General features: G+C 33.6%; 1 protein-coding gene across 2 annotated transcripts in view; it reads right to left on the bottom strand.

The window, feature by feature from the left end:
- Window positions 1-26,319, bottom strand: part of galene (potassium two pore domain channel subfamily K member galene) — a 144,843-nt gene that overhangs the window by 27,708 nt on the left and 90,816 nt on the right. For both annotated transcript variants that reach the window (XM_074183690.1, XM_074183689.1), the window contains exons 3-4: window positions 9,240-9,459; window positions 2,181-2,309 (exon numbers count right to left, since the gene is read on the bottom strand). In XM_074183690.1, coding sequence (XP_074039791.1) covers window positions 2,181-2,309; window positions 9,240-9,459 — 349 coding nt within the window. The remainder of the gene's footprint in view (window positions 1-2,180; window positions 2,310-9,239; window positions 9,460-26,319) is intronic.

Here is a 26,319-nt window from a genome sequence, read left to right on the forward strand (position 1 = left end):
TCAAGATCATTTCTGAAATTTTACCTGTCTAGATGATTTTTTCAGATATAAAAATCTAGATGATTTTTTCAGATATAAAGATCCATCAACTTGTGCTTCTGAATTCATGAAAGTTATTCTATCATCATCTTGAGCGATCATCAATATGACTTTCGGAAACAAAGATCAACAGGCGACCTCCTATTGATGTCATCCATATTTGCAATAACGCAATCGAGAAACATGGAGAAACCAAAGCTGTTGCGCTTGATATTTCTAAGGCCTTTGACTGGCTCTTCAGCTTCCTGAAAGAACGTTCCCTGCAAGTGGCCGTCGATGGATATCTCTCGAATACTTCCACCATCAACGCAGGTATTCTCCAGGGATCCATATTGTCTCCATCCCTCTTTTTATTGTATATCAACGACTCATTGGAAAAAAACCAAGATCCAGTATATTGCTCAGCTGACGACAGCAAACTTGTCTCATTCCATTTGGATTCCAGGACACATCTTCACCGGCAGTAGGAGGGTGCATATCTCAATAAGGATCTAGAAGTGATATCGAATTAGGGTGAAAGTAACCAGGTTCAATTCAATGCCACAAAAATCCAGGCATCGGTTTTCTCCGAGAAGATAAATGTCTCCGAACCGGATATAATAATGTCAGGTTAGACAATTTCGCTTTCTGCTTCAATAAGTTTGTTGGGGGTTGAAATGGACACCAATATGTCTTGGCATAATCATGTCACTGGAATTGCAAAGGCTGCTCCCTTGGATCACTGTTCCAAACTAGGAAACTGTACACACCTCAGCAACTTTTGATGATTTATAAAACTCAGATCAGACCTTCTTTGGAGTATTGTTCTCATGTATGGAGCTCTGCTCCTAAACATACCCTGAAGTTGCTGGATTCCATCCAGAAAATAGCCATCCGTCATATTGGAGACGCGAACATCACGTGCAACCTTGATAGCCTGGAACATCGAAGGAAAGTTGGAGATTTGTCTCTCTTCTATATATACTTTCACGGGAAGTGTTCAAGTGATTTGGCACATTTGATTCCACCAAGAGCGGTATATATCAGAAATACGCAACGGACTGTGGCTGCTCATCGTTTTGAGGTTCAACTCAGTGTACCTCGAACTCCACTGTTTAGGAACTCTTCCATCTGGAGAACTGCGTTTATGTGGAATACACTTCCTGGGAACGTTTTTCAAAATGAATTCAATCTCCAGTGATTTGAATCCAATGTGTGCTACTGTCGCACAGGCATCGCTCTGACAGTGCTGTTAGGATTTTCATGCACTGCCTGTAATGCATCAGGGTCATAGGCGCCTCGCGGCAGGTCTGCTCCTTTTATCAGGAAACTCTATCCCATCACGTGACTACAGTAGACTGAGGTATTGAAGACACCATCTTGGCAGGCCATGACGATCCCCTCATTTCTTAACTTCAGCCCACTCGATAAGCCGAGGTCTTCAATGTCGTTGAATAGGATCATGAACTGGCCTATCCTTGTATTGCCGCAGGAGTGAAGTGATCTCCACGGCTTTCATATGGGTCTTTTTCAAGACGGGTCCCAACTCGGTTACAATTGTGATAACCTTGTTCAGTGTCGAAAAACTTAACCAAGTTTATCAGCCGATGCGCAGTTGCTCTTAAGAGAAATGATCCAACTCCGGCTCCTGCTGTTTACAACTGTGACGATGTTTCCAAGTGGATTTCGGGTGTAAAAACGGGTTACTTTGTAAGCAAAATCTAAGAATACGACAAGTAACTAACTTGACACTTCGTTGGTTTATATTACGCAGTACGTTTCGGTGCGAACTTATCAGTTTGTCCTTCATTACAGTCCAGCAGATTCTCTATTGATTCAGCTTTATTAATTTTTCAGATAATGGATACAGAACAAACGATATAGCGTTGACTCCTCCTAAAAAATGTCTTTCAGAGAATAGTTAGACGATATAATCAGATTCGAGTACCACTTGTCTACTTGGCAGTTTGAACCTGCATTGATTGATATCAAAAAATTTCGATATAATAATGAACGCTTCACTACAAGCTTTTCAATGCATGTTTTTCTTCTGCTTATTTTCTTTCTTTGCAACTATTTTATATAAATCAAGCTGAACAAATATTCGAGAAAATCTTCTGTATCCTGTTTTGAGAAACTTAAATATGAAAGAGATGATTTACCTCAAATCTGTATCAGAATGAGAGGATGGTCGAACATCCGACAAACCAAAACCGCTGTCAGCAGATCTTGTAGATGTCCTCATAGATCTTCTGAACGATGCATTTCGTGATCTTGAGAATCTGCTGCCACTAAAACAAATCTGAATTAAAATATGATGCTGTGAAATAATTCCTTGCATCAAATATTGCAAGGTACATTGTATTAAGGAATACTTGAATACTCCAATGAGTTAATTGTTGACGTGATTCAGAAATATATTTAGGTTTTTTCTGGGCTCAATCCTATATAGTTTCGTCTTTCTCTTCTTCTTCATGTCGTGAATGAGATCAGAAAATCAAACTGCTGCACTGCGCGTTTAGAATTAATGTGAACAAATACTTCTCTCCAAAATGGATAATTCAGGACTGACTAAAAATTCTACAAAACAATGTACGCAATATTGTACTATCAGAACCAATATGTGAACATGCAGAGCAGTTATAAGCTCTTCCTCCAAATAACATTTTTGTAGAATCGAGTCGGATACATATAATTCTTTTTTTTTTGATGAGGTAACATTTTTTCCGTTAAAAACGAGATCAATTTCTGTAAAAAAAAGTGGAAGGCATGAAGGTGCATTGTAGGTTGATCAGTGTCAAAAAATCAATTAAAGAACAAGAAATAATTATCATTTTGCCTTTTCCCAACATTTTGTATTTCAGATTCGTTATCACAACATCAAAAATCGTGTATTGAAACACATTTTATCTAATAAGTAGTTCATTTCGCCCGCTACCATGCTATGAGTGTATTTACGAAATCTTTCAGTCTCAATACATGACATCCATTTTACATGAATTCCTGTCGGACATATTTTGATATTATACAGTGTGGCCATTTCAGATTGAAAATATCCTCTGAAAGTTTCATTCATTAACACCCACCATTTTTTTCATCTATCAATCAAATGAAGAACTACTGAACAAAATTCAAAATGATCATTTCAATTCTCATGACATACTACGATATTTTTTCGTCCAAAATGGAGACTAAGCTACGGGATTCAGAATGCTTTCATATAACTGGGTCCAAATTTTCACAAAAATGTATTTATTTATAACGACGACATGAAACTCCAAAATGGAAAACTCAGGAAGGTAAAAAAAATATCATCCTGTTTCGATAAGTTGTAAAAATGAACCACCACGCTATGAACAAAAAGTTCCACATTACAGGCAATTAGGTAATTATTATCAATAATAATAATAATAATTTATTTCCAATAGAAAACAACAACATCTCTTCAAATGAGAGAGTGGATTGGAATAAAATGTAAACCCTTCAGAACACTTTCCAACCCCTTGCAGAACAGCCCTCGTCATACGTACGAAATTCATTTCACTTCATTGAAATCCTCAAAAACCTCAACATCCAACAGGCTGACATCCTTGTGAGTTTCGACGTAGTGTCTTCATTAACTAATATTCCTGTATCAGACACAATGAATATTTTCGGAAAGAAACACCAAATTTCCAAAAGCACCCTCAACCTCATCAGTCACTGTATGTTCAGCACATACTTCCTCTTTCAAGATACTTTCTACAAACAAGTGAAGGGCGCTCCCATGGGTTCTCTTCTTTCACCAGTCCTTGCAAACCTTTTCATGGAAGATTTCGACACCAAGGCTATTGACAGGTTCGACCACAAACCTTCTTGCTGGTTCAGATATGTAGATGACGTTTTTGTCATATGGCCCCACGGCTCCGAAACTCTCCATAATTTTCTTTATTACCTCAACGACCTCCACCCAAATATAAAATTCAAAATTGAAATTGAAACCAATAACTTCTATTCCTAGATGTCCTCATCACAAAATCCAATAACTCCTTCACCCACACGGTCTACAGGAAACCAACACACACAAACAGATACCTCAACGCAAACTCCCACCATCATCCAGCACAAACCAACTCCGTTTCGAATTCTCTCATCCATAGATCTATCACCCTCACGGACCACCACAACAAATCACAAGAGCTAGCCCAACTCAAATCAGATCTCCTTCAAACTGGATTCACAGACCATCAAATTGACAGATCCAACCGTCGTCAAAAAACTTCTTCGTCCAGTTCCAAAGATCCAAAAGACAACAACTTTCCCCACAAAGCTTTCCTCTTCATTAAAGGTGTAACTGACAAAATTGGCTGAATTCTCAAAAAATAGGACATAAAAACGATATTCACCGCCAACAATCAAATTTTCACATTCCTTCGTTCTCCCAAGGACAAAATTATCAATGAATTCCAAGGTATATATGAAATTCCATGCTCCGATTGAGATAGAACAGATTTAGGCCAGACCAATAGAGGTGTGACAAGTAGAATATACGAACATCAACCTGCTGTCCGAAAATCGGGCCCATCCTCAGCCTTATCAAAACATCATCAAAAGACAGGACACAACATAGAATTTGCGAACACTAAAACCATCGCCACATCGCCAAGCTCGGATAATTCGCGAGGCCATCAAAATCGAAAAGCGACCTTTTTGCCTGAACAAACGTGATAACGGTCAAACCAACTGCCTGGAAACCCCTAATTTCACGATGCTCACCCCCCACCAAGACGTCCGGTGATGATAATCACCCGAAGCCCCGCCCTCACCTTTCCGCTTCAGTAGCTTCCGTCGATATAAATACCACCGAACACCCATCGACACCTCAGTTCAATCTAAGTAGCAAGCAGATTGAGACCTCAGCGAGAACTCGCGGCGAGACCTGGGAAGTGGGCAGATTGAGGCCCCGGCGTGAAGTCACATCAAATTCTTGAAAATGGCTGCCGAAACGTCGATAACAAAACTCCAGGCGCGGTACAACCCGAACTCAAGGACAACATACTGCTGACCGCGGAAACCTATCCGAATACATATAGATATAGATAACTATATGAAACATTTTGTGGTTAGCACCTGACCTAGAGGTATAATAAAAAATAAAATCAGTAGGAATAAATGAGAAATCATATAATAAAGAATTTTTATATAATTTCTCAATAATTTATTCTATGTTTTGTTGCTTACACCAGTTTATTGAATCCGAAGACGGAGGTTATATCTTGTAGTATATGATGGAACGGCCGATACTTGATGAAAATCCTTAACTAACGTATTCTAAAAACATTTTATTGTGTGATTTTCACTAGACAGTTTTACAAAAAACGCAACACGTGTTTCGCCATACAATGACTTCCTCGGGCGTGTCTTACTAACTAATTCTACACATTAAATGCCTTATTCTACAATTTGAAGTACCTGAATTTCGAGTACCTGATTTTTTACCTAAGTTTGTAATGAATTTAATTACCTGAGCTTATGTTCCATTTTCCACATTTGAAAAAATATTCAGTAACGAATAGTTATTTAATTCTAATTGATCATTCAGTAAATTACCCGAATTCCTGAATCTATTGATTTCTAAACATTCTAGAAGATTGAGTTTTAAACTCTTCTCTTCTAAATGTAACACATCGTATTCATGATTGAACTCATGTCCTTCTGCTAAAAGATTGTTTCAAATGTGAAATTGGTCTTTTTATACAGTTTTGGACAAGAGCCACAAGTCAGCTTACATACTCCTGATCTATCCAACAACGAAGTTTTGTCTTTATTGTTTTTAATAAATTTACTTAGATTATTATTCATTCTGTAAGCTAAGTTTACGCCTTCTTTCTTCAAAAAACGAGCAATATTTCTGGTTGGTTCACCCAAATATGCCAATGTCCTATAACTGACGTTATCGCATCTTGAATATGGGTAGACCAAGTCCATGGCTTGCTTTTGAAGTTTTTTTATAAGAATAGCGATTATAATATCTACTTTATAACCGTTATTAACCGCGATTTGTTCGATCAAATTCAGCTCTTTCTGGAACTCCCTATCAGACAGTGGAATATTCAATAATCTGTGAAGCATACTATTGAATACAGCAACTTTATGCTGGTAAAGGTGTGTGGAGGAATTAATGTAATGTAATGGTTAACCATTACGAAAAATGACAATAAACATGAATTTTCAATTTTCCACAAATCATCGTACACAGACATTATCATACATAATTCCTCCACACAATCTTACCAGCATAAAGTTGCTGCATTCAATAGTATGCTTCACAGATTATTTAATATTCCACTGTCTGATAGGGAGTTCCAGAAAGAGCTGAATTTGATCGAACAAATCGCGGTTAATTACGGTTATAAAGTAGATAGGTATTATAAACGCCATGCTTATCAAAAAACTTCAAAAGCAAGCCATGGACTTGGTCTACCCATATTCAAGATGCGATAACGTCAGTTATAGGACATTGGCATATTTGGGTGAACCAACCAGGAATATTGCCCGTTTTTTTTAAGAAAGAAGGCGTAAACTTAGCTTACAGAACGAATAATAATCTAAGTAAATTTATTAAAAACAACAAAGATAAACTTTCGTTGTTGGATAGATCAGGAGTATATAAGATGACTTGTGTCTCTTGTCCAAAACTGTATATTGGCCAAACTGGAAGAACATTTTTCTAAAGAATTAAAGATCATAGAAGTAGTTTTGTAAATAAAAAGACCAATTCCACATTTGCAAACCATCTTTTAGCAGAAGGACATCATGAGTTCAATCATGAATACGATGTGTTACATTTAGGAGAGAAGAGTTTAAAACTCAATCTTCTAAAATGTTTAGAAATCAATAGATTCAGGAATTCGGGTAATTTACTGAATGATCAATTAGAATTAAATATATCTCTGTTACTGAACATTTTTTCAAATGTGGAAAATGGAACATAAGCTCAGGTAATTAAATTCATTACAAACTTAGGTAAAAAATCAGGTACTTGAAATTCAGGTACTTCAAATTGTAGAATAAAGTATATATAGTATTTAATATCTAGAATTAGTTATTAAGACACGCCCGAGGAAGCCATAGTATGGCGAAACACGTGTTGCGTTTTTGTAAAACTGTCTAGTGAAAATCAGACAATGATGTGTTTTTAGAATACGTTTGATATCTTGAAGTGTCGAACGACTGACTAATTTTAATTCAAAAGACGTATAATTCAAATGTTCTCTCTCATATACTTAATCTTGCAGCCATAACAAAAAATAACTGAACTAAGTGAACTAACTGAACAATTAAATCTAGCACAAGTGTCAAACAGTAACACGATTTTCAAAGCAACTAAGATCAAAATTAAAATAATAATTTCTTGTAAGGTTGAATGTATTTTCGTTATTATTATTGAATGATTTTTTGAGCATTTTGTCACAAAGTGACACTAGTCACAATTCACTAAAGAACACAATTTCATTACTATATGTTTAGACTGACAGTTCAGTGGGTTTTCCATTCTTAATTTATCATATATCTAATAATTTTGTCACAGTTATTCTGAAGACATTCTGAAGTCAGTTGCATAGTGCTAATACAAATCATCCATTTTCAACAAAGAAAAATTATCTTAGTAGGTACCAATGCCCTAAAAGCTGAAATGAATCTTTTGAATTTTGTCTATAGTAGACCTATCTTTGCAAATAATTGTTGATACATGTTATTGAATAGAATTTTAAGAGGATTTGTCACTTTAAATTTCATTCTGATCATTACCAACTACATTTTTTTCTATCCACGAGTAGTGAAATGACATGCGATAGTATATCGTACAATTCAAATGTCAAGTATTTCCTCAAACACATCTGGAGGCGTTATATTAGGTGATCTCATGGACCATTCTAAAGAACAACGTCTACCTATCTAACGGTATGAATAACTGACGAATCAAAATATGTTTTCACCTGTTGTTACATTGACAGATGGATATCTCATTATTGTGACATTCAAGTTCGAAATTGCCCCGATGACAATTGTCAAAACCGTGGTTTTTCAGAATGGCCCACTAGATCACTTGATATGATGCCCTTAGTTCTTTGTGATATTCGTGAAATCTGAAGTATACGTTATACAACCTTAGTCGAATCTAGATGCTTTCAACGAAAGTAACTCAGGAAGTTTTTAAAAATGATTTTGTAAACATACTTTCATCGGGAAGTATTTGATTATCATTTTGAATATTTTTTGGGATAAACTGAAGTGAGTTTTGAGTATATTTCTCTTGAAATAAACATATTTCATTCTTCGTTTGTAGATTTTTAAATCTAATATAAAGCTGTATATCACTAAGGAACGGCTGATCTGATTTGTGTATTTCAGAATTGAAATACGAGGTATCACATGACACCAATTTCTATTTAAAAAAAAGATGGTGGGGTCGTCTCATCGATGAGTGATGAAACAATATTGTCTTCCTTCCCAAAAAGTACTAAAAATAATGCATTTCCACGAAAATTTTGTTTGATCTTGATATCCATCCAGTTCAGAAATTGAAGGGGTGACTTTCTACGTCTACAATGTACCTATACAAAATATTGATAGATGCTTGTAGGGGATGATATAACTAATCCAAAAGAATATCAATCATGAGAATTAAGTTGTAGTTAAAAAAGGACACATAATGCTAATCACTATTAGATTAACTTTTAATGAATAAGCCATTTCAATAATTCTACCTTTTCCATGTTATAGAGTTACTCAGGTATTTATCCAGTCATTGAAAAATTTGCAAATTCTGCTTAATAATTGGAAAAATCTAGGTAGGTACTTCAGTTACTGAGTATGTGTAATAGAGGTTTTTTGTTTTTATTGGGGTGATGAATGGTTTCACCATTATTTTGTTATAAAATGTAGAATATTCCAATCAATTCTTTATAGGATTATTTTATATTTCTACGAATTTTTCTGCAGTAGGTATATTCAAAGAATAAAATTATTAATTGAAAAGTTTGTTCAGTATGAATAATGGATCAGTATCATACTTTGATAACTGACGCTCAATCAAATCGTACATATTCAAAAAAATACAAAATGTGAACTAGCGATGGCTTGAGAAAATCAGTGTACATTATATTCCCTTATGTTCAACCGGATTTTCATTTAATTCAAAGTGAAGATTGTTGAGATCCTTCTATATTTTTCCTTACTCTGTTCGACTACCATTCCGGACCGACTTGGCTCTCTTCATCTTTTTCGGTTTTTTCGTGCAAACGTAACAACACACCCGCCAATATAGAAATCTGAACGACGTCGCCATAATATCGCCGATATTCGATAAACAAAGTAGCATTAACGGAATTCCCAAGATGGCGTAAAATATTGTAACGACTTTTCCCCATGTCGTTTTCGGGGCGATATGGCCGTACCCTGAAAAAAAACAATCATTTCAAATTGATTTCAAATCAAGTTTGTTTGGGAAATGATTTTCTTCCGTCCGTTCTTTAACGTTTTGTTGGTGTAGGCAGAATTTGGAAAATATAAATGAAATAAGAAAAAACGTTCTTCTCTCAGGAAGTTCCATAAATGAAATACAATGGCTTTCAGATCCAAGTCAAAAATCTACTGATATGTCTCGTCTCGAATAATGAGAAATAACAAATAATTACACAATAAGTTCGAATCTGTCACAATAAATCAAAGACAATTCTTTCAATATTCAAGCAGTAATTACACAGAGAAATACCTATAGTTGAAGGACAGTCTTTGCTGACTAGTTAACAACAAAACGTGGAAAATATCTCTGGGTGATCAGCACAACGAAAGTGTACTCTTATAACATAAGTTATTTCAATATATCGAAAAAATTTAACATCATATTCAAGGAATAGCTACAAAATTTATATGATGGTAGTACAATATAAAAATTATCACTCTGTTAAAAATGTCTGTAAAATTACAAATGAATTACACAACAGATGATCATTTAAATTACGAATCAGTGTGTTGCCAATATAATATTCAATATGATTTGAGTAATTTACCAAAAAATATTTGGAATCCTACTAAACTGAGTAGTGATTTCACAATCATCATCAAATAATCCTGAATTTATTGTAATTTTACCAAACCTTAAGTCAGTTCTGAAAGAAAGTTTTTTGAATTTACAAATATCATTTGTGAATTGATTCACTTTAATTTATTGTAAAATTATAAAAAAAAAGTTGGAATTGGAATTGAAATGAAGTCATAAGAATTTTACAAGAACTATTAGTATTTTCAAAATTTGCTTAGTAACTGGGCCAATAGTTTCCATTTTTCTCACATGTATTGTAGTTATACTGAATCGTTATTAAATTTTTCATAAAAAGTTTTCGAAATGTTCTACTATTATTTGTAAATTAATTCATTTGAATTTTATGTGAATTGATAAATTATTTTTGTAACTGGAATAACTATGAAGTCATCAAAAGTTTATAAATAATTTCAGTATTTTAACAACTTTCATTTGCAAATTATATAGTGCTTTGTAATTTGGCCAATAATTTTCATTTTTCTCACATGTATTGTAATTATACTGAACCGTTATTGAATGTTACATAAAAAGTTTTCGAAATGTACGAATATCATTTGTAAATTAAATCACTTACGTTTTTTGTGAATTAATAAAATATTTTTATGATTGGAATAAATATGAAGTCATCAAAATTTTACAAATACTTTTAGTATTTTAACAACTTTTTTTGCAAATGATTTAGTGCTTTGTAATTTGGCCAAAAATTTTCATTTTCCTTACACTTATTTTAATTATACTGAACCGTTATTTAATTTTTCATAAAAAGTTCTTGACAGTCACAAATATCATTTGTAAGTTTTTCACTGCAATTTTTTGTGAATTGATAAAATATTTTTTTAACTGTAATTACTATGAAGTCATTGAAATTTTACAAATACTTTCAGTATTTTAACAAATTTCGTTTGCTGATTATAGAGTACTTTGTCATTTGACCAAAAATTTGTATTTTTCTCAAACGTATTGTAATTACACTAATCCATTAGTCAATTTTCCATAAAAAGTTTTCTAAAATCATAAATTTTATTTGTAGGATTTTTCGCTTTGATTTTTTGTAAAATTATGAAATATTTTTTAAACTGAGATTATACTATGAAGTAACTTGAATTTTACAAATATTTTTAGTCATTTTACAACTTTCATGTGCAAATTTCGCATTGCTTTGTAATTCGGCTAAAATGTTTATTTGTCTCACACGTATTATAATCATACTAAACCATTTAGCAATTTTTATAAGAAGTTTTCAAAATGTACTCAAATTTTTTGTAAAATTATAAATAATTGTTAGAATGGAAAGTACTATAAAGTAATAAATATTTCACCAATATTTTCATTACAATATTAGATTTGCAAAAAAGTATATATATATCGTTGCACGTATTGGTCGCAATGCCATAGTATAATTTTTAGTACAGAAATGTCAGTCAGTGAAAGTTAGTTAGTTAGTTAGTTAATCACTAATGATTTTCGTTGTCAATTGAATCATGTGTACTCGTATGAATAGAGATTCCGTTCTCACTCGAAACAAATGAATATTTACGAATTCTAGGGAATTTCCACTAATTCATGCGTTTTATATATATCAGAAAAAACCATCGCGAATTTGATTGGCGACAATATTTGAATTTTGTTAACACTAACAATGATTTGAGGAAATGGATACGATGAATGAATCGTTGCTATAGATTGGGGGTCTTAACTTTAGTCGCAAGTTGGAATCGTAATCACAGCTATTTTTTTTGTATTAGTATATTGTTTTATGTGAACATACCTTTCAACGCGTGTTAGAAATCACGCGTTAGGGCACTGCGAACTCTGTCATTATTTATTTCAAATTGCCTTAACTTTTTTGACAGTACACTTTTGCTTGAAAAAGTGAAAAAGGTACACTTCCTCAACAACGCTGAGGTGATCGTTTTCTACATATTTACAATTTTCTATATCGATGCATATTACTTAGGTCCTAGGGCGTTTAGTAAAGTTGCTGAAACCATTACAAAAATTATGAGTATGTGGTGGATCTCGTCAAAATAAACAACTTTTTCCTATAAAATATGTATCGAAAAATCATTTGTTTGGTTTTCGTCATAGGTTTTTTGCAATTTTAGTTACTTTCATCAAACTTTATAGGCAGTATACCCGGACAGACTTCTTCTAAACTGACCATTATTAAACTACATAATCAATCCAAACTGAAAAAAATTGAAATTTGATTAATTAATTAGAAAGTGCTTCATTTCGGAGTTTTCGAAAATAACAATTCAGAGAAGTACTGTGTTATTCATTAGGCAAATAAACATATAAAAATGAAACGAAACAACTATTAGAACAACTGTTGAAAGTGACGACTCCCAACAGCAATACAAGCTTCTACTCTCTTCATCAAATGATTCCGTACCCGTTGGAAAATACCGGTAGAGTTTCTTATCGTTTCGCAGTAAGCTATGATGCGATATGCGATCCCTCAACATTTTCTTGTTTTTAATGGGACTAGCAAAAATTTGTTATTCGAAGTGTTCCCAAAGAAATCGACGGCATTGAGATTCGTAGACATCGGTGGCCAATACTGAGTGCTTCCTGTTTCTATCCATCGCTTGGGATATGCTACGTCTGAGACATTTCATGCTGTCACACTAAAATGAGCAGGGGCTCCATCGTGCATAAACCAAGAGTGATTTCGGAGGCCAATGGGAACATCTTCCATAAGCTGGGAAAGCTCGCATTCCAAAAAATTTAGGCAAACATCTCCATTCAAACGTAAGGGAAGAGGGCCCAATTTAATAATCCGCAAGTATGCCTACCCATACATTAAAAAAAATCTGTTTTGGAAATGAATCTGCGTTATCGCAAGTGGGTAATCCCCATTTCTTGAAAAATTAGCCTCATCTATGAGGAGGATTTTCGATTTCATTTGGGGCTGTTGTTCGATTTTTCTATAGAGCCTTGAGGAAATTCGATACGTGGCTGGAAATCATGTAACGTAAGTGCCTGGATACGCTCAATATGATAAGGATATAATTGCTGTTTCTTTAAAATTTTGTAAGAGGTCATGTGACACACATTTGAAGTTTGACTAATTTTTTTTGTACTTTTCTCTGAATGTTCACTAATTTCATCGAGAACCACCTCCTCCAATTCCACAATTCTTGTTGTTCGTGGCCGTCCTACTGCCAAATTTCTTTCGAAGCTTCCAGTTTCGGAAAGTCGCCAGAAAAGATTCGCAAATGACCCTGCACAAGGAGTCACTCGTTGGAGATGCAAAAACCATATCAGCCAATTCAGCATTCGTAAAGTCGGACATGGTACCAAAAAATCACTTTATGAACTTCGAAGTGTGAATTTGTCAATGAATAGTTGAAAATGTGACAACGAACTTCTATTTTGATAAACAAACGTTCATAGCCTCTTCGATTTAATTAACTTAATTTGCGAAATTCAATTTTAACAACCTGTATCCGGACTCGAATTTATATATACTTTTTCTCTTGAAATCGTCTCAGGAATACGTCACTTGAATATTTCAACATACTTATGTTACATCCTGTATATATATATATATATATATATATATATATGATGTGTTGTTCTTCCGGGTGTTCATCCGTTATGTACTATTCGATAGTCGACGTTTCGCCATCATCTCAGATGGCATTATCAAGACGAGTTACTGCTTCGCTTCGAAAGGTGTAACGAAGCGAAGCAGTAACTCGTCTTGATAATGCCATCTGAGATGATGGCGAAACGTCGACTATCGAATAGTACCCAACGGATGAACACCCGGAAGAACAACACATCATATTCTACCATCCGTGAAAAGCTACATTGTAATATATATATATATATATATATATATATATATATATATATATATATATATATATATATATATATATATATATATATATAAAATATATATAACTGTTGAAAAACTTGTGTTGAAAAACGTATTGATGGTAAGAGATGCGTAACAATTCCATTTATCCATAAAGTTAGTTCCTTTTTACTACTGAGTAAGTTTTATCAAAATTAATGTATGTTTGAAGGTGTTTCACAATGTTTCATTGTGAATTTCATCAGTTCGGACTTCCACTGTCTAATATGATATAAAATGATTTGAAATCCCTGAAAGAACAAATAAAAATGTGAATTAAAGTAAATAGCTAAAAATAACCAATTATATTAAGCAAGAAACCCTAAAATGAAATTACAATAAAATAAAATACAACCCCCAATTGAAAATTGAACCATTAAAATGAAATGAAAATTTCAAAGATTTCATGCCAAGTTACTTCACGACGTTTCGAATGTCAGTATTCACAATCGATTTCGGCTGATGAGTCATCACCCAAAGATGATTGTTGATACTAACAATTGAAACTTCGTAAAGTAACTTGGCTTGAAATTTTTTAAATTTGATTTTTTCAATTATTCAATTTTCAATTTTTTTGCTCACTTTTTATTTTATTGTAATCTGATTTCAGGGTTTCTTTTGCTCAATATGATTGTTATTTTCATCTATACATTTTAATTTTTATTTGTTCTTTTAGGGATTTCAAATCATTTGAATTTATTCGTCAATGTCACTGTCAACATCTTTTTGTGATTCCTGTTGTAAATCTTTTAAGAATTCTTTTGGTTTGAAGATACATAATGGAAAAATTCATCAAAATTCAAGAAATAATACCAATATTGCTGTTACCAAAACCATCGATGTCTCAAATAACGAAAATGCTCGCATACCTTTCCACAAGAGTATGGCTGCTTTGAAACGTAATTCTATCATTTCTAAGAGGATACCGAAAGCTGTTAGATTTCTTTCTGCTTCTGTCCTCTCGAATACCATCGATGAATGTGTCAAATACAATTCCATCGAATCCTGGGAGAAACTTCTTTCATTTGGTTACAAAAACTTCAAAATTCCATATGATAATGGCAAACGCAAAATATCTCTAGCAAGTATTATAAAAAAAAACTTGAATCAAACAACATTGGAACATGCTGAAATAAAATTTATCAAGAAATCTAAAAATCCGGAGTCTATACTAATCAAGATGGTGATCAATAAAGTATCAGATGGAGATCTTTCAGGAGCTGTGAAAATTTTATGTTCTGATGATAAACTGGCAAATTTTAGCACGAAAACCTTTCGTGAACTCCAGTCCAAGCATCCTCAGTCAAAAACTGGAATTTGTTACCAAACTAACTCCTTTTCAACTAGTCCTTTAGTAGTAAATGAGAATGAAGTTCGTCAAGCAATTATGTCTTTTCGTACCAGTTCCTCTGGAGGTTTGGATTCTTTGAGGCCATCTCATCTGCAGGACTTGATAAGTTATAGTGCTGGTTCTGCTGCATCGAAAATTTTATCATCGCTAACAGCCCTTTGTAATGTTTTGCTATCAGGTACTGTGAACAAAGAAATTTGTCCCATTTTATTTGGTGCTTCATTATGTGCTTTGAAAAAGAAAGATGGTGGAATTAGACCGATTGCCGTCGGCAATGTGTTTCGCCGTTTAGCTGCAAAACTGGCTTCATTCACGCTGAAGGAAAAATTAGGAAATATTTTTCGCCCATTTCAATATGGTTTTGGATCTCCAAGTGGTTGTGAAGCCGTATCCCATGCTGCCCGAAGATATATTAATGAACACGAGTCCAAGGAAGGAAAAGTTTTTCTTAAGTTGGATTATAAGAATGCTTTCAATATGCTGAATCGGAACTTTATCTTGAAATCGGTTCAAAATAGTGTTCCAAAGTTATATCCTTTTGTATTTCAATGCTACTACCAGCCTTCAATACTGACATTTGATCAAAACACAATATCATCAGAGCGTGGAGTTCATCAAGGGGATCCATTAGCACCTGCTCTCTTTTGCCTGTCTATAGACAATATCATCAAAAATTTAAAAACAGAGTTCAATGCTTAGTATTTAGATGACGGTTCTCTGGGAGGAGACTATAAGGAAGTTCTCAATGCCCTTTCGTCTGTTATTGAAAAGTCAAAGGAAATTGGGCTTGAACTAAACTTCCATAAATGTGAACTTCATTTTCTAAGTGAACCTGATTTAAATATTTCGAGAAAATTCGATGACGTTGCTCCTGGAATCAAAATAATTAAGAGGAATAGTTTAATTCTTCTTGGTTCCCCTCTCACAGAAGAATCATTCATCCCTGTTTTTGAGGAAAAATTACATAATTTCAGAATTATGTCTTCTCGTGTTCATACTCTTCCAAGACACATAGCTTTCCATCTTCTCAAAAACTGTTTGACTATTCCAAAGCTCCTCCATCTCATGAGATGTTTTCCAACCTGGCATCACCAAACTTATCTGATTAAGTTTGATGAAGAAATTCGTAACACTCTTCGACTTTTATTGAACGATCAATTTGAAAGCAATGCATGGCATCAGGCTACTCTTCCTGTATCTTATGGAGGTTTAGGCATTCGTACAATCACTGACCTTTCACTACCTACCTTCCTCTCTTCGAGTTATAGTGTGATCAATATGATAGATTCAATTTTACCACCCTCCTTTTCATCGAATAACAATTTGAGCGAGGCCGAACAACTATGGATCTCACGAATTAATCTAGAAGTACCAAGAACCAGAAAAAATCTTCAACAAACCTGGGATAGTCCTCTTATAAAAAATGCCTTAAATAATTTGTTAGACTTGGCTAAATCTCCTATAGATAAGGCACGTATAAAAGCAGTGTCGTCAAAATATGCAGGTGCTTGGTTGGATGCCTTACCAGTTTCATCCCTTGGTACATTATTAGACAATGAATCTTTTAGAGTTGCTCTAGGCCTTCGACTAGGTTCCAATATTTCTCTTCAACACAAATGCAAGTGTGGAGTGGAAGTAGACACCCGAGGATATCATGGATTGAGTTGTAGATATAGCGCCGGGCGCTTTTCCCGTCATCAAGCTGTAAATGATGTCATCAAACGTGCCTTAGGTTCGGCAAATATACCTTCCATCTTAGAACCCCCAGGCACTTGCAGCGATGATGGGAAACGACCAGATGGCATGACTCTCATTCCTTGGCGGAAAGGAAAACCGGTTGTCTGGGATTTCACTTGCGTCGATACTTTGGCTCCTTGTCACGTTCCTTCGACTTCTGTATCCAGCGGTGCAGCAGCTTCATCAGCGGAATTGTCAAAAACACGGAAATACAATTATTTGGGAGATAATTTCATTTTTTATGCAATAGGAATTGAAACATTTGGTACCTCGTGAAATCGGCAATAGGATATCCAAAGAAACGAATGACCCAAGAGCTACCTCTTTCTTGATTCAAAAAATTAGCATTCTGATTCAAAGAGGAAATGCAGCTTCATGTTTAGGTACAATTCCTCAATCAAAAACCCTAAGTGAATTATCAATGTTTCCCATGAACAAAATGTATCGGCATGTACAGACAGTGCAAGAACTGGAGTTGTGCAGTTTGGTGGAAGACTCGCAGCAAAACCGTCAAGCTTTGACAAAAAAGGAAGTGGGAACTCTAAAAGAAGCTGAGTTTGTTCCTCTGGCTGAGCCCTCAAACGAACTAATATCTAATTCAGTTTTGAGCAGTTTTGCTTCGAATTCTTTATCCTACCAGTCCAATGAAGGGGTGAATCATCCTATCCGTGTTTACTCAGAAGGAGATAGTAGTGGCAAACGTAGTTGCAACAATAGATCGGTGATACATTCTTCAATCAAAACTCTTGGGTTCAATGGTTTAAAAAATCTTGGAAACACCTGTTTCATGAACAGTATAATCCAATGTTTATCAAACACGGGATGGTTGCTGGAATACCTAAAAAAGGATGCATACATGGAAGATATCAATACTAGTATTTCTAGTATGAAAGGTGTTTTAATCGAATCGTTCGCGGAAGTTATCAAGGAATTATGGTCAGAAGATTCATCTTATAGAGTAATTAACACAGTCTACTTCAAAAATCAGATTCAAAGATTTGCCCCTCGATACATGGGTTCTGCCCATCAAGACGCCCACGAATTCCTTCGATATCTTTTAGAAGGTTTACATGAGGACCTCAACAAAATTACTGAGAAACCTGAACCAATCTTAACTGAGATTGACGAAAAATTGAGCGATGACGGAAAAGCACAAGAGTCCTGGCAGAGATATTTGAATATGAACAACTCCAAGATTGTAGACAATTTCGTTGGTCAATTAAAATCCACTATGAAGTGCACACACTGTAGACACTCATCAGTTATCTTTGATCCTTTCTGGGATTTGTCCCTTCCCATACCACAAAGATCTGGCCAAGTGAGTTTGTCACATTGCTTGGATTCTTTCACAAAAGAGAAACTCTGGATGGAGATGAAAAACCAATATGTTCGAGGTGCAAGCAAAGGAGAAAATGTACAAAGTCCCTATCAATCTATAAGTTTCCCCGTATTTTAGTAATTCATTTGAAAAGATTCTCTCCGACGGAAAGGTTCAGTGGCAAATTGAACGTTTACATTGACTTTTCTTCAGATGGATTAGATATGAGCAGTTATGCAGCAGAGAATGTGGCTCCTTGTCATTATAATCTATATGCACTTTCAAATCACAGTGGGACTACTTACAACGGACATTACACAGCATATTGCAGACACCCATATAGTGGCACATGGCATGAATACAACGATTCACAGGTGTACCCAATTTCGCCAAAATCAATTGTGAGCAATGAAGCATATGTCCTCTTTTATGAACAGGAGGGAACGAAGCAGCACCTTTGATGTGTGTTTTTTTTTTCTTCTTTCCTTTTTTTTTTTTCTTCTTTCCTTTTTTCTTAATAATCATAGTTCTTTGAATTGATTTGTATTTATAATATGAATTGACTTGAAACTTTGATATCATATTAGACAATAGAAATATGAAGTAATGAAATTCAAAATAATTGTACTTGATATTTTAGAAAATTTACCTATTTCCAGAAATAATTTGTAAATGAAAAAGTTGAATACATTTGAATAAAAATAATAAATAACAATGATAATGTAACAATAATAGTTTGAAATATTTTATATATATTTATTAAATATTTTTTCAGGAAAAGATTCACCTGACAGAGGAAATGTATACATGTGGTAATTGATAAAGAAATAAAAATACATGCTGCGTCATTTCTTGATGGAGTATTGGCTACATTCCTGTGCTATTACATCTTTGGTTTCGCATATCCCCCATAAATTGTGGAAACACTTGAAGAAATTCAACGGTGAGTGTTAAAATCTGTGCTATTCTCTAGATTTTTGATAATTTCAATACTCTCTTTTGTAAACAACAGTTTTATTTTTCATTTTTCGATTAATTCAACTCTACATTTTGAATGTTCTTACTGTTGACAATTGATTTTAAAGATAATTCATTTTCGCTATCTGAATAATTGAAGTTTCCAATCTTAAGCGATTCATAATTTGTTTGTACATATTTCTTGCGAAAAAGCTTCACATAAGACTTTATAGATACTGCATTGATAAAAAATTCCACTCAAATGATGTCACTTTTGTCTCAGGACAATTTATATTATTCAATTTTTTTTTCTCTTTTGCTTGTGATTAATTTGTGAATGATTTTGAATTTCAGATTCTTTCGGGAAATGTGTCCTCCCAAAAGTACAAAGCGGGGCGGAAAAAGAAAAGCAACCAATATCCATCCTAAAGGCAGCAAGCTGATAAAAGAGATGGATCCATATATTGCTGATGAATCGCATTAAATTGTTATTATAATATGATTATGTATTTTTTATTTTATACATACATACTACATAATTATCATTCACTAATACGATATAATTTATATTTTGTATAATACTTATTATAATCTTTTATTTTTTACTAAGTTCATTATTTATATTTGACTGAATTACCTAACTTAATTTTTACTTTGTACCTAATGTATATTACGTTAAGTTTGAATTATAATACAATATTATCAAGTTTTATTTATATAATGTAGACTAATTATCCTACATTGAATAAAATTCCATTTGTAAATATTAAAAAGATTTTTTTAATAAACTATTTTGTTGATCAAGAAAATAATAAATTATTATTTGGTATCTTATATTGCTAAAAAACTTTGGGTTAAAACTTTGGATTTATCAACTATCAGTAAACATCTCCAATTAAAGTGTTTAAGATCTTCAATTAGAACACTACTATAAGTCCTGCAGTAAAATAATATGCTTTATTTGTAAATCAATGAAGAATTCAAAAAACTTATTTAAGAAAATCACAGTGTTCATATTTAGTGAATACGCAATGCAGCATTTTAAAATTACAAATTTTCCCACTGAATTTGTTTAACAAAATTACAAAGTTTGTATTGTGATATTACAAAACAAACGTGTTATGATTTGTGGTAATATTTTGGTGACCCACCATGTTTCATTTATTATCATAGGTGTCTGCGCACTTGCTCGGCCCATCTGTCGGGTCAGCAGTCAGTCATCAGTTGACATACGTAGCATTAACATCCATTGTCTCAAGCTATACTTTTTTCAATATTATATACTTCGAACAGTATTAATCATTTTATTTGTGGTTCAATTAATCACATGCATGCAATCATAATAATAATTATGAAAATCAACAATCACAATCATTCCACAACTTTAAACATGGTCCTTCGATAGCCAAATATCATTAAAACGGTTGAGAATCAGCATCAATAGCATACAACAAGTACCAACAAATCATCGATCAAAATATTAATTCAATCAAGAATCCATCGCAAATCAGACGTTACAAGCCGTCGTTTCCAGGCACTTTCAAAAAAAGGTTGCAATCGAGTATTGGACAAAGAAGTCAACAAATACAAAAACAATTCCTAAGTCGAGATAAGTTTTTCTACATCCGACGAATAAAAAGAGATCCTAATTTCCACAATCCGTAAGTCACTTTATGTTCCCTTTTTGCATTTATTTACCGTCAATATTTGTGTAGGGGATTGGTGGACTTATGTTTTTACCTTTCAATTTGCAAATCATTTAAATTCATTTAACACAAATAAAATGGACGAACAATTAAAATCATTAGTGGCTCGCCGTGGCCAACTAAAAGGCCAGGCCACTAGATTTGCTAATTATTTGCTTGATTCTGGGTTTCAGCATGATCGCTGGGAACTACAGGAAAGAGTAGCTAAACTTAAAGAAAATTGGTATGAATTTGAAAGAACACAATCAGCCATTGAATTATTAGATGATTCTGAAGCACAGCTGGTGGAGAGGGAAGCATATGAAAAAAATATTATGAAATGATTTCCAAATCAGAAAATATTTTAAAACGTTATGTTAGTGGCACCTCTTCTCCTGCTGCATCGAATCCTCTTAATGAGTTCCATTTGAAATTACCTTTAATAAATTTACCTGAATTTAATGGATCATATGATACATGGTTGCAATTTTATGAAACATTCAAGGGTCTTGTTCATGAAAATTCTGTTTTGAGTAACATTCAAAAATTTTATTATTTGCAGTCGTGTTTGAAGGGTGATGCTAGGCAGGTTGTGCACTCCTTAGAAATTTCAGAAAGTAACTATGATATCGCGTGGAATCTCTTAAAAGAACGATTTGAAAACAATAGGGTAATCATTCACAATCATGTAAAAATATTTTTGATTTTCCAAATATACAAAGGAAGTCACATATTTCTTTGAGAAAATTATTAGATAACATGTTAAAACACACTAGGGCATTGAAAAGTCTTGGTGAGCCATGTGGCTGAAGTTAGCTTTAGATTTAAATCCGATTCTTTCGATTTTACAGTTGACCAGATGAATAATACTCATAATGATAGTTTCTCGAAATATGTCTACTTCACAATGAATTTTGGAGGTAGAAATGCATGATGATATCACGCATATTGGAATTCACATCAAGGATTACACTAAAAGAGCGAGTCACTACCCGTAAAAGGTATACCTTCAAAAAAGAGTTTCGGACACCGTTTCGAGCAATACTTGGATTTAAAACACAAAATAATGCAAAATGACAGCTTCAGTAAAAATTGAGAGGTAATCAGGCTGCCTAAAGATGGAAAGGGTGGTCTCACCCCCATTGCTACAAGCAATGACGATTTCTACTGATAATTGATATATCTCCACCAAAAACATGAAGAGATTGGCAGAAATTTCATTTGTCAAATGATGAAAAAAAATTATGTATAGATGGCACATGTAGATTTATAATAGTTGATAGACTGAAAGGAGGTTCAACCCCTAATATAAAATTTCTGCCCAGGTCGATTTCTGACGAGAAAATCGAAATCCACGAAAATCTATTATAAGAACATATAGGAATCAACACTAATATCATGAAAATAAATACCATTCATATTAATTAATAATAAGAGGGTGGTCTCGCCCTCATTTTGTCAATATATATAAATTTATGTTTGTCAAAATCTGAACGAGATCGGGAAAATTTTCAGTACTCAAATGATTCAGTATAAGCCTCTCGATGAAATGCATATAGGGATTCATATGAAAGATCAGGACATAAGGGCAAGTCGGCACCCCCACAGAAATATATTTGAAAAAGCGTTCGGCAAGAACCTGTTGAGATCGACTATAATCGGAAATAGAAAAGTAGTGAGAATAAGCCTAACTGAAATATTGAATAGTCACTATTCAGCCTTAAGCAAAAGAAACAGGGTAAAATCACCCCTATTGTCTCCGATATTTAACGCCTCTCCACCCAAAAACCTGACGAGATCGGTGAAAACTAAATATGTCAAGTGATGAACAATAATACTCTGAATAGATTCCATATGTAGATTTATGAAAATTAATAGACTGCAAGGGGGATTCAACCCCTAATATTAAAATTGTTCCTGAGGCAGTTTCTCGCAATATGTAGATCAACGAAAATCTACAATGAGAACATATGAAAAACATTCCCAATATCATGAAAATAAATATTATCTATATTAATTGATAATGAATAGGGTAGTCCCGCCCTTATTATGTCAATATATATAAATTTCTGTTTGTCAAAAACTGAACGAGATCGGAAAAATTTTCTGTACTCAAATAATTTAGTATAACCCTCTCGATGAAATGCATATAGGGATTCATAGCAAAGATCAGGCCATAAGGGCAAGTCGGCACCCCCACAGAAATATATTTGAAAAAGTGTTCGGTAAGAACCTGTTGAGATCGACTAGAATCGGAAACAGAAAAGTAGTGAGAATGAGCCTTACTAAAATATCAAATAGTCACTACTCAGGCTCAAGCAAAATAAAAAAGGGTAAACTCACCCCTATTTTTTCCGATTCTTAACGCCTCTCCACCAAAAACCTGACGAGATCGGTGAAAAATAAATATATCAAGTGATGAAAAATGTTACTCTGAATAGATTCCACTTGGAGATTTATGAAAGTTAATAGACTGCAAGGGGGATTCAGCCCCTAATATTAAAATTGTGCCGGAGGCAGTTTCTCGCGAGAATATGTAGATCAGGGAAAATCTACAATAAGAACATATGGAAAACATACGCAGTATCATGAAAATAAATATCATCTACATTATTTAATAGGACTAGGGTGGTCCCGCCCTTATTATGTCAATATATATGAATTTTCGTTTGTTTAAAAGTGAACAAGATCGGAAAAATTTTCTGTACTCAAATGATTTAGTATAACCCTCTCGATGAAATGCATATAGGGATTCATATCAAAGATCAGGACATAAGGGCAAGTCGGCACCCCCACAGAAATATATTTGAAAAAGCGTTCGGCAAGAACCTGTTGAGATCGACTAGAATCGGAAATAGAAAAGTAGTGAGAATGAGCCTAACTGAAATATTGAATAGTCACTATCCAGCCTTAAGCAAAATAAACAGGGTAAAATCACCCCTATTGTCTCCGATATTTAACGCCTCTCCACCCAAAACCCTGACGAGATCGGTGAAAACTAAATATGTCAAGTGATGAACAATAATACTCTGAATAGATTCCATATGTAGATTTATGAAAGTTAATAGACTGCAAGGGGGAGTCAACCCCTAATATTAAAATTGTTACTGAGGCAGTTTCTCGCAATATGTAGATCAACGAAAATCTACAATAAGAACAGATGGAAAACATACTCAATATCATGAAAATAAATATAATCTGTATTGATTGATAGTGAATAGGGTGGTCCCGCCCTTATTATGTCAATATATATATATATATATATATATATATATATATATATATATATATATATATATATATATATATATATATATAAATTTTTGTTTGTTTAAAATTGAACGAGATCGGAAAAATTTTCTGTACTCAAATGATTTAGTATAACCCTCTCGATGAAATGCATATAGGGATTAATAATAATAATAATAATAATAATAATAATAATAATAATATTTATTTACAAAAGAACAGTTTTTACATGATTATAGAATATGGAAAGTATTACATTGTAAACAAATATTTCACAAATATATTTTCCCATATAGGCTCTTGAAGACCCTGTCCATGGGTATACTTAATCATACAAATACGCAACAATGAATACTACCTAAAAATATAAATACTGCTCATATTTCAGTATAATTTTTCTAATTTTTGAAAAGTAGAAATATTTCTAGTAATAACAGACACATACAAAGAAAAAAAAACGAATAACTATAGTAATGGTTCCTTAATTTTCAATCTACTCGGAAAAGCATAGACATTGAACAATAACTAGAGCAAAGGAAAAAAAAAACTCATTGTAAAAAATGGGATGAATCATTTAAGAGAATCAATCAGTTCATGGAAAATATGTCTATTTTCTGAAAGTATCCATTTTTTGAGTTCCCTCTTCAAACTGTATTTGTTATGGATCGCTTTAAGAGAATTTGGCATTATGTTGTACAATTTTGGTCCTAAATACGTAAAACATTTCTGACCTACTGCTTTATTTGCCTTGGGTATGGCAAAATCGGACGATATTAAGGCCCTTGTATTGAATGGATGACCTAATTTACTTGTATACTGTTTACGCTGAAGGATAAAAAATATTGCCGTTTTGGAAAACAACTGTCTGATGTCAAGAATTTGTAACTCGATATATAATGAATCAGAAGAAAATCGAAGTGATTTGCGATATATTATTTTCAAGATTCGTTTTTGCACATTTTCAAGGGTTTTGACAATTGTTTTGTTTGCTCCACCCCAACCAAGTATTCCATATTGCAGCAAAGATTCCACTAGTGCATAATAGAGGATCCTGAGTTGTGCAACAGAAAGTATTTTTCGTAATTTATAAAACTTGAACATTAGTCCTCGGAGTTTATTTTTCAACTTTTCGATGTGTATATCCCATCTCAATACCGAATCTATAAAAATACCTAGATACTTTACTGACAGTACTAGTTTGACATCTTGGTTATTAATTTTTATTGACTCATATGGGGGTAAGTACTTCACATATGATGTAAAACAGATAACATTTGTTTTACTGAGATTTACTGTAAGCAAATTCTCTTTGCTTCAAAGATCAGGACATAAGGGCAAGTCGGCACCCCCACAGAAATATATTTGAAAAAGCGTTCGGCAAGAACCTGTTGCGATCGACTAGAATCGGAAAAAGAAAAGTAGTGAGAATGAGCCTAACTGAAATATTGAATAGTCACTATTCAGCCTTAAGCAAAATAAACAGGGTAAAATCACCCCTATTGTCTCCGATATTTAACGCCTCTCCACCCAAAACCCTGACGAGATCGGTGAAAACTAAATACGTCAAGTGATGAACAATAATACTCTGAATAGATTCCATATGTAGATTTATGAAAGTTAATAGACTGCAAGGGGGAGTCAACCCCTAATATTAAAATTGTTCCTGAGGCAGTTTCTCGCAATATGTAGATCAACGAAAATCTACAATAAGAACATATGGAAAACATTCCCAATAGTATGAAAATAAATATAATCTATATTAATTGATAATGAATAGGGTATTCCCGCCCTTATTATATCAATATATATAAATTTCTGTTTGTCAAAAACTGAACGAGATCGGAAAAATTTTCTGTACTCAAATGATTTAGTATAACCCTCTCGATGAAATGCATATAGGGATTCATATCAAAGATCAGGACATAAGGGCAAGTCGGCACCCCCACAGAAATATATTTGAAAAAGCGTTCGGCAAGAACCTGATGAGATCGACTAGAATCGGAAAGAGAAAAGTAGTGAGAATGAGCCTTACTAAAATATCAAATAGTC

This window comes from Leptinotarsa decemlineata, unplaced genomic scaffold (assembly GCF_025532065.1).
Source record: "Leptinotarsa decemlineata unplaced genomic scaffold, Ldec_3_MD MMD2_tig00026340_RagTag_RagTag, whole genome shotgun sequence".
NCBI classification, from domain to species: domain Eukaryota; kingdom Metazoa; phylum Arthropoda; class Insecta; order Coleoptera; family Chrysomelidae; genus Leptinotarsa; species Leptinotarsa decemlineata.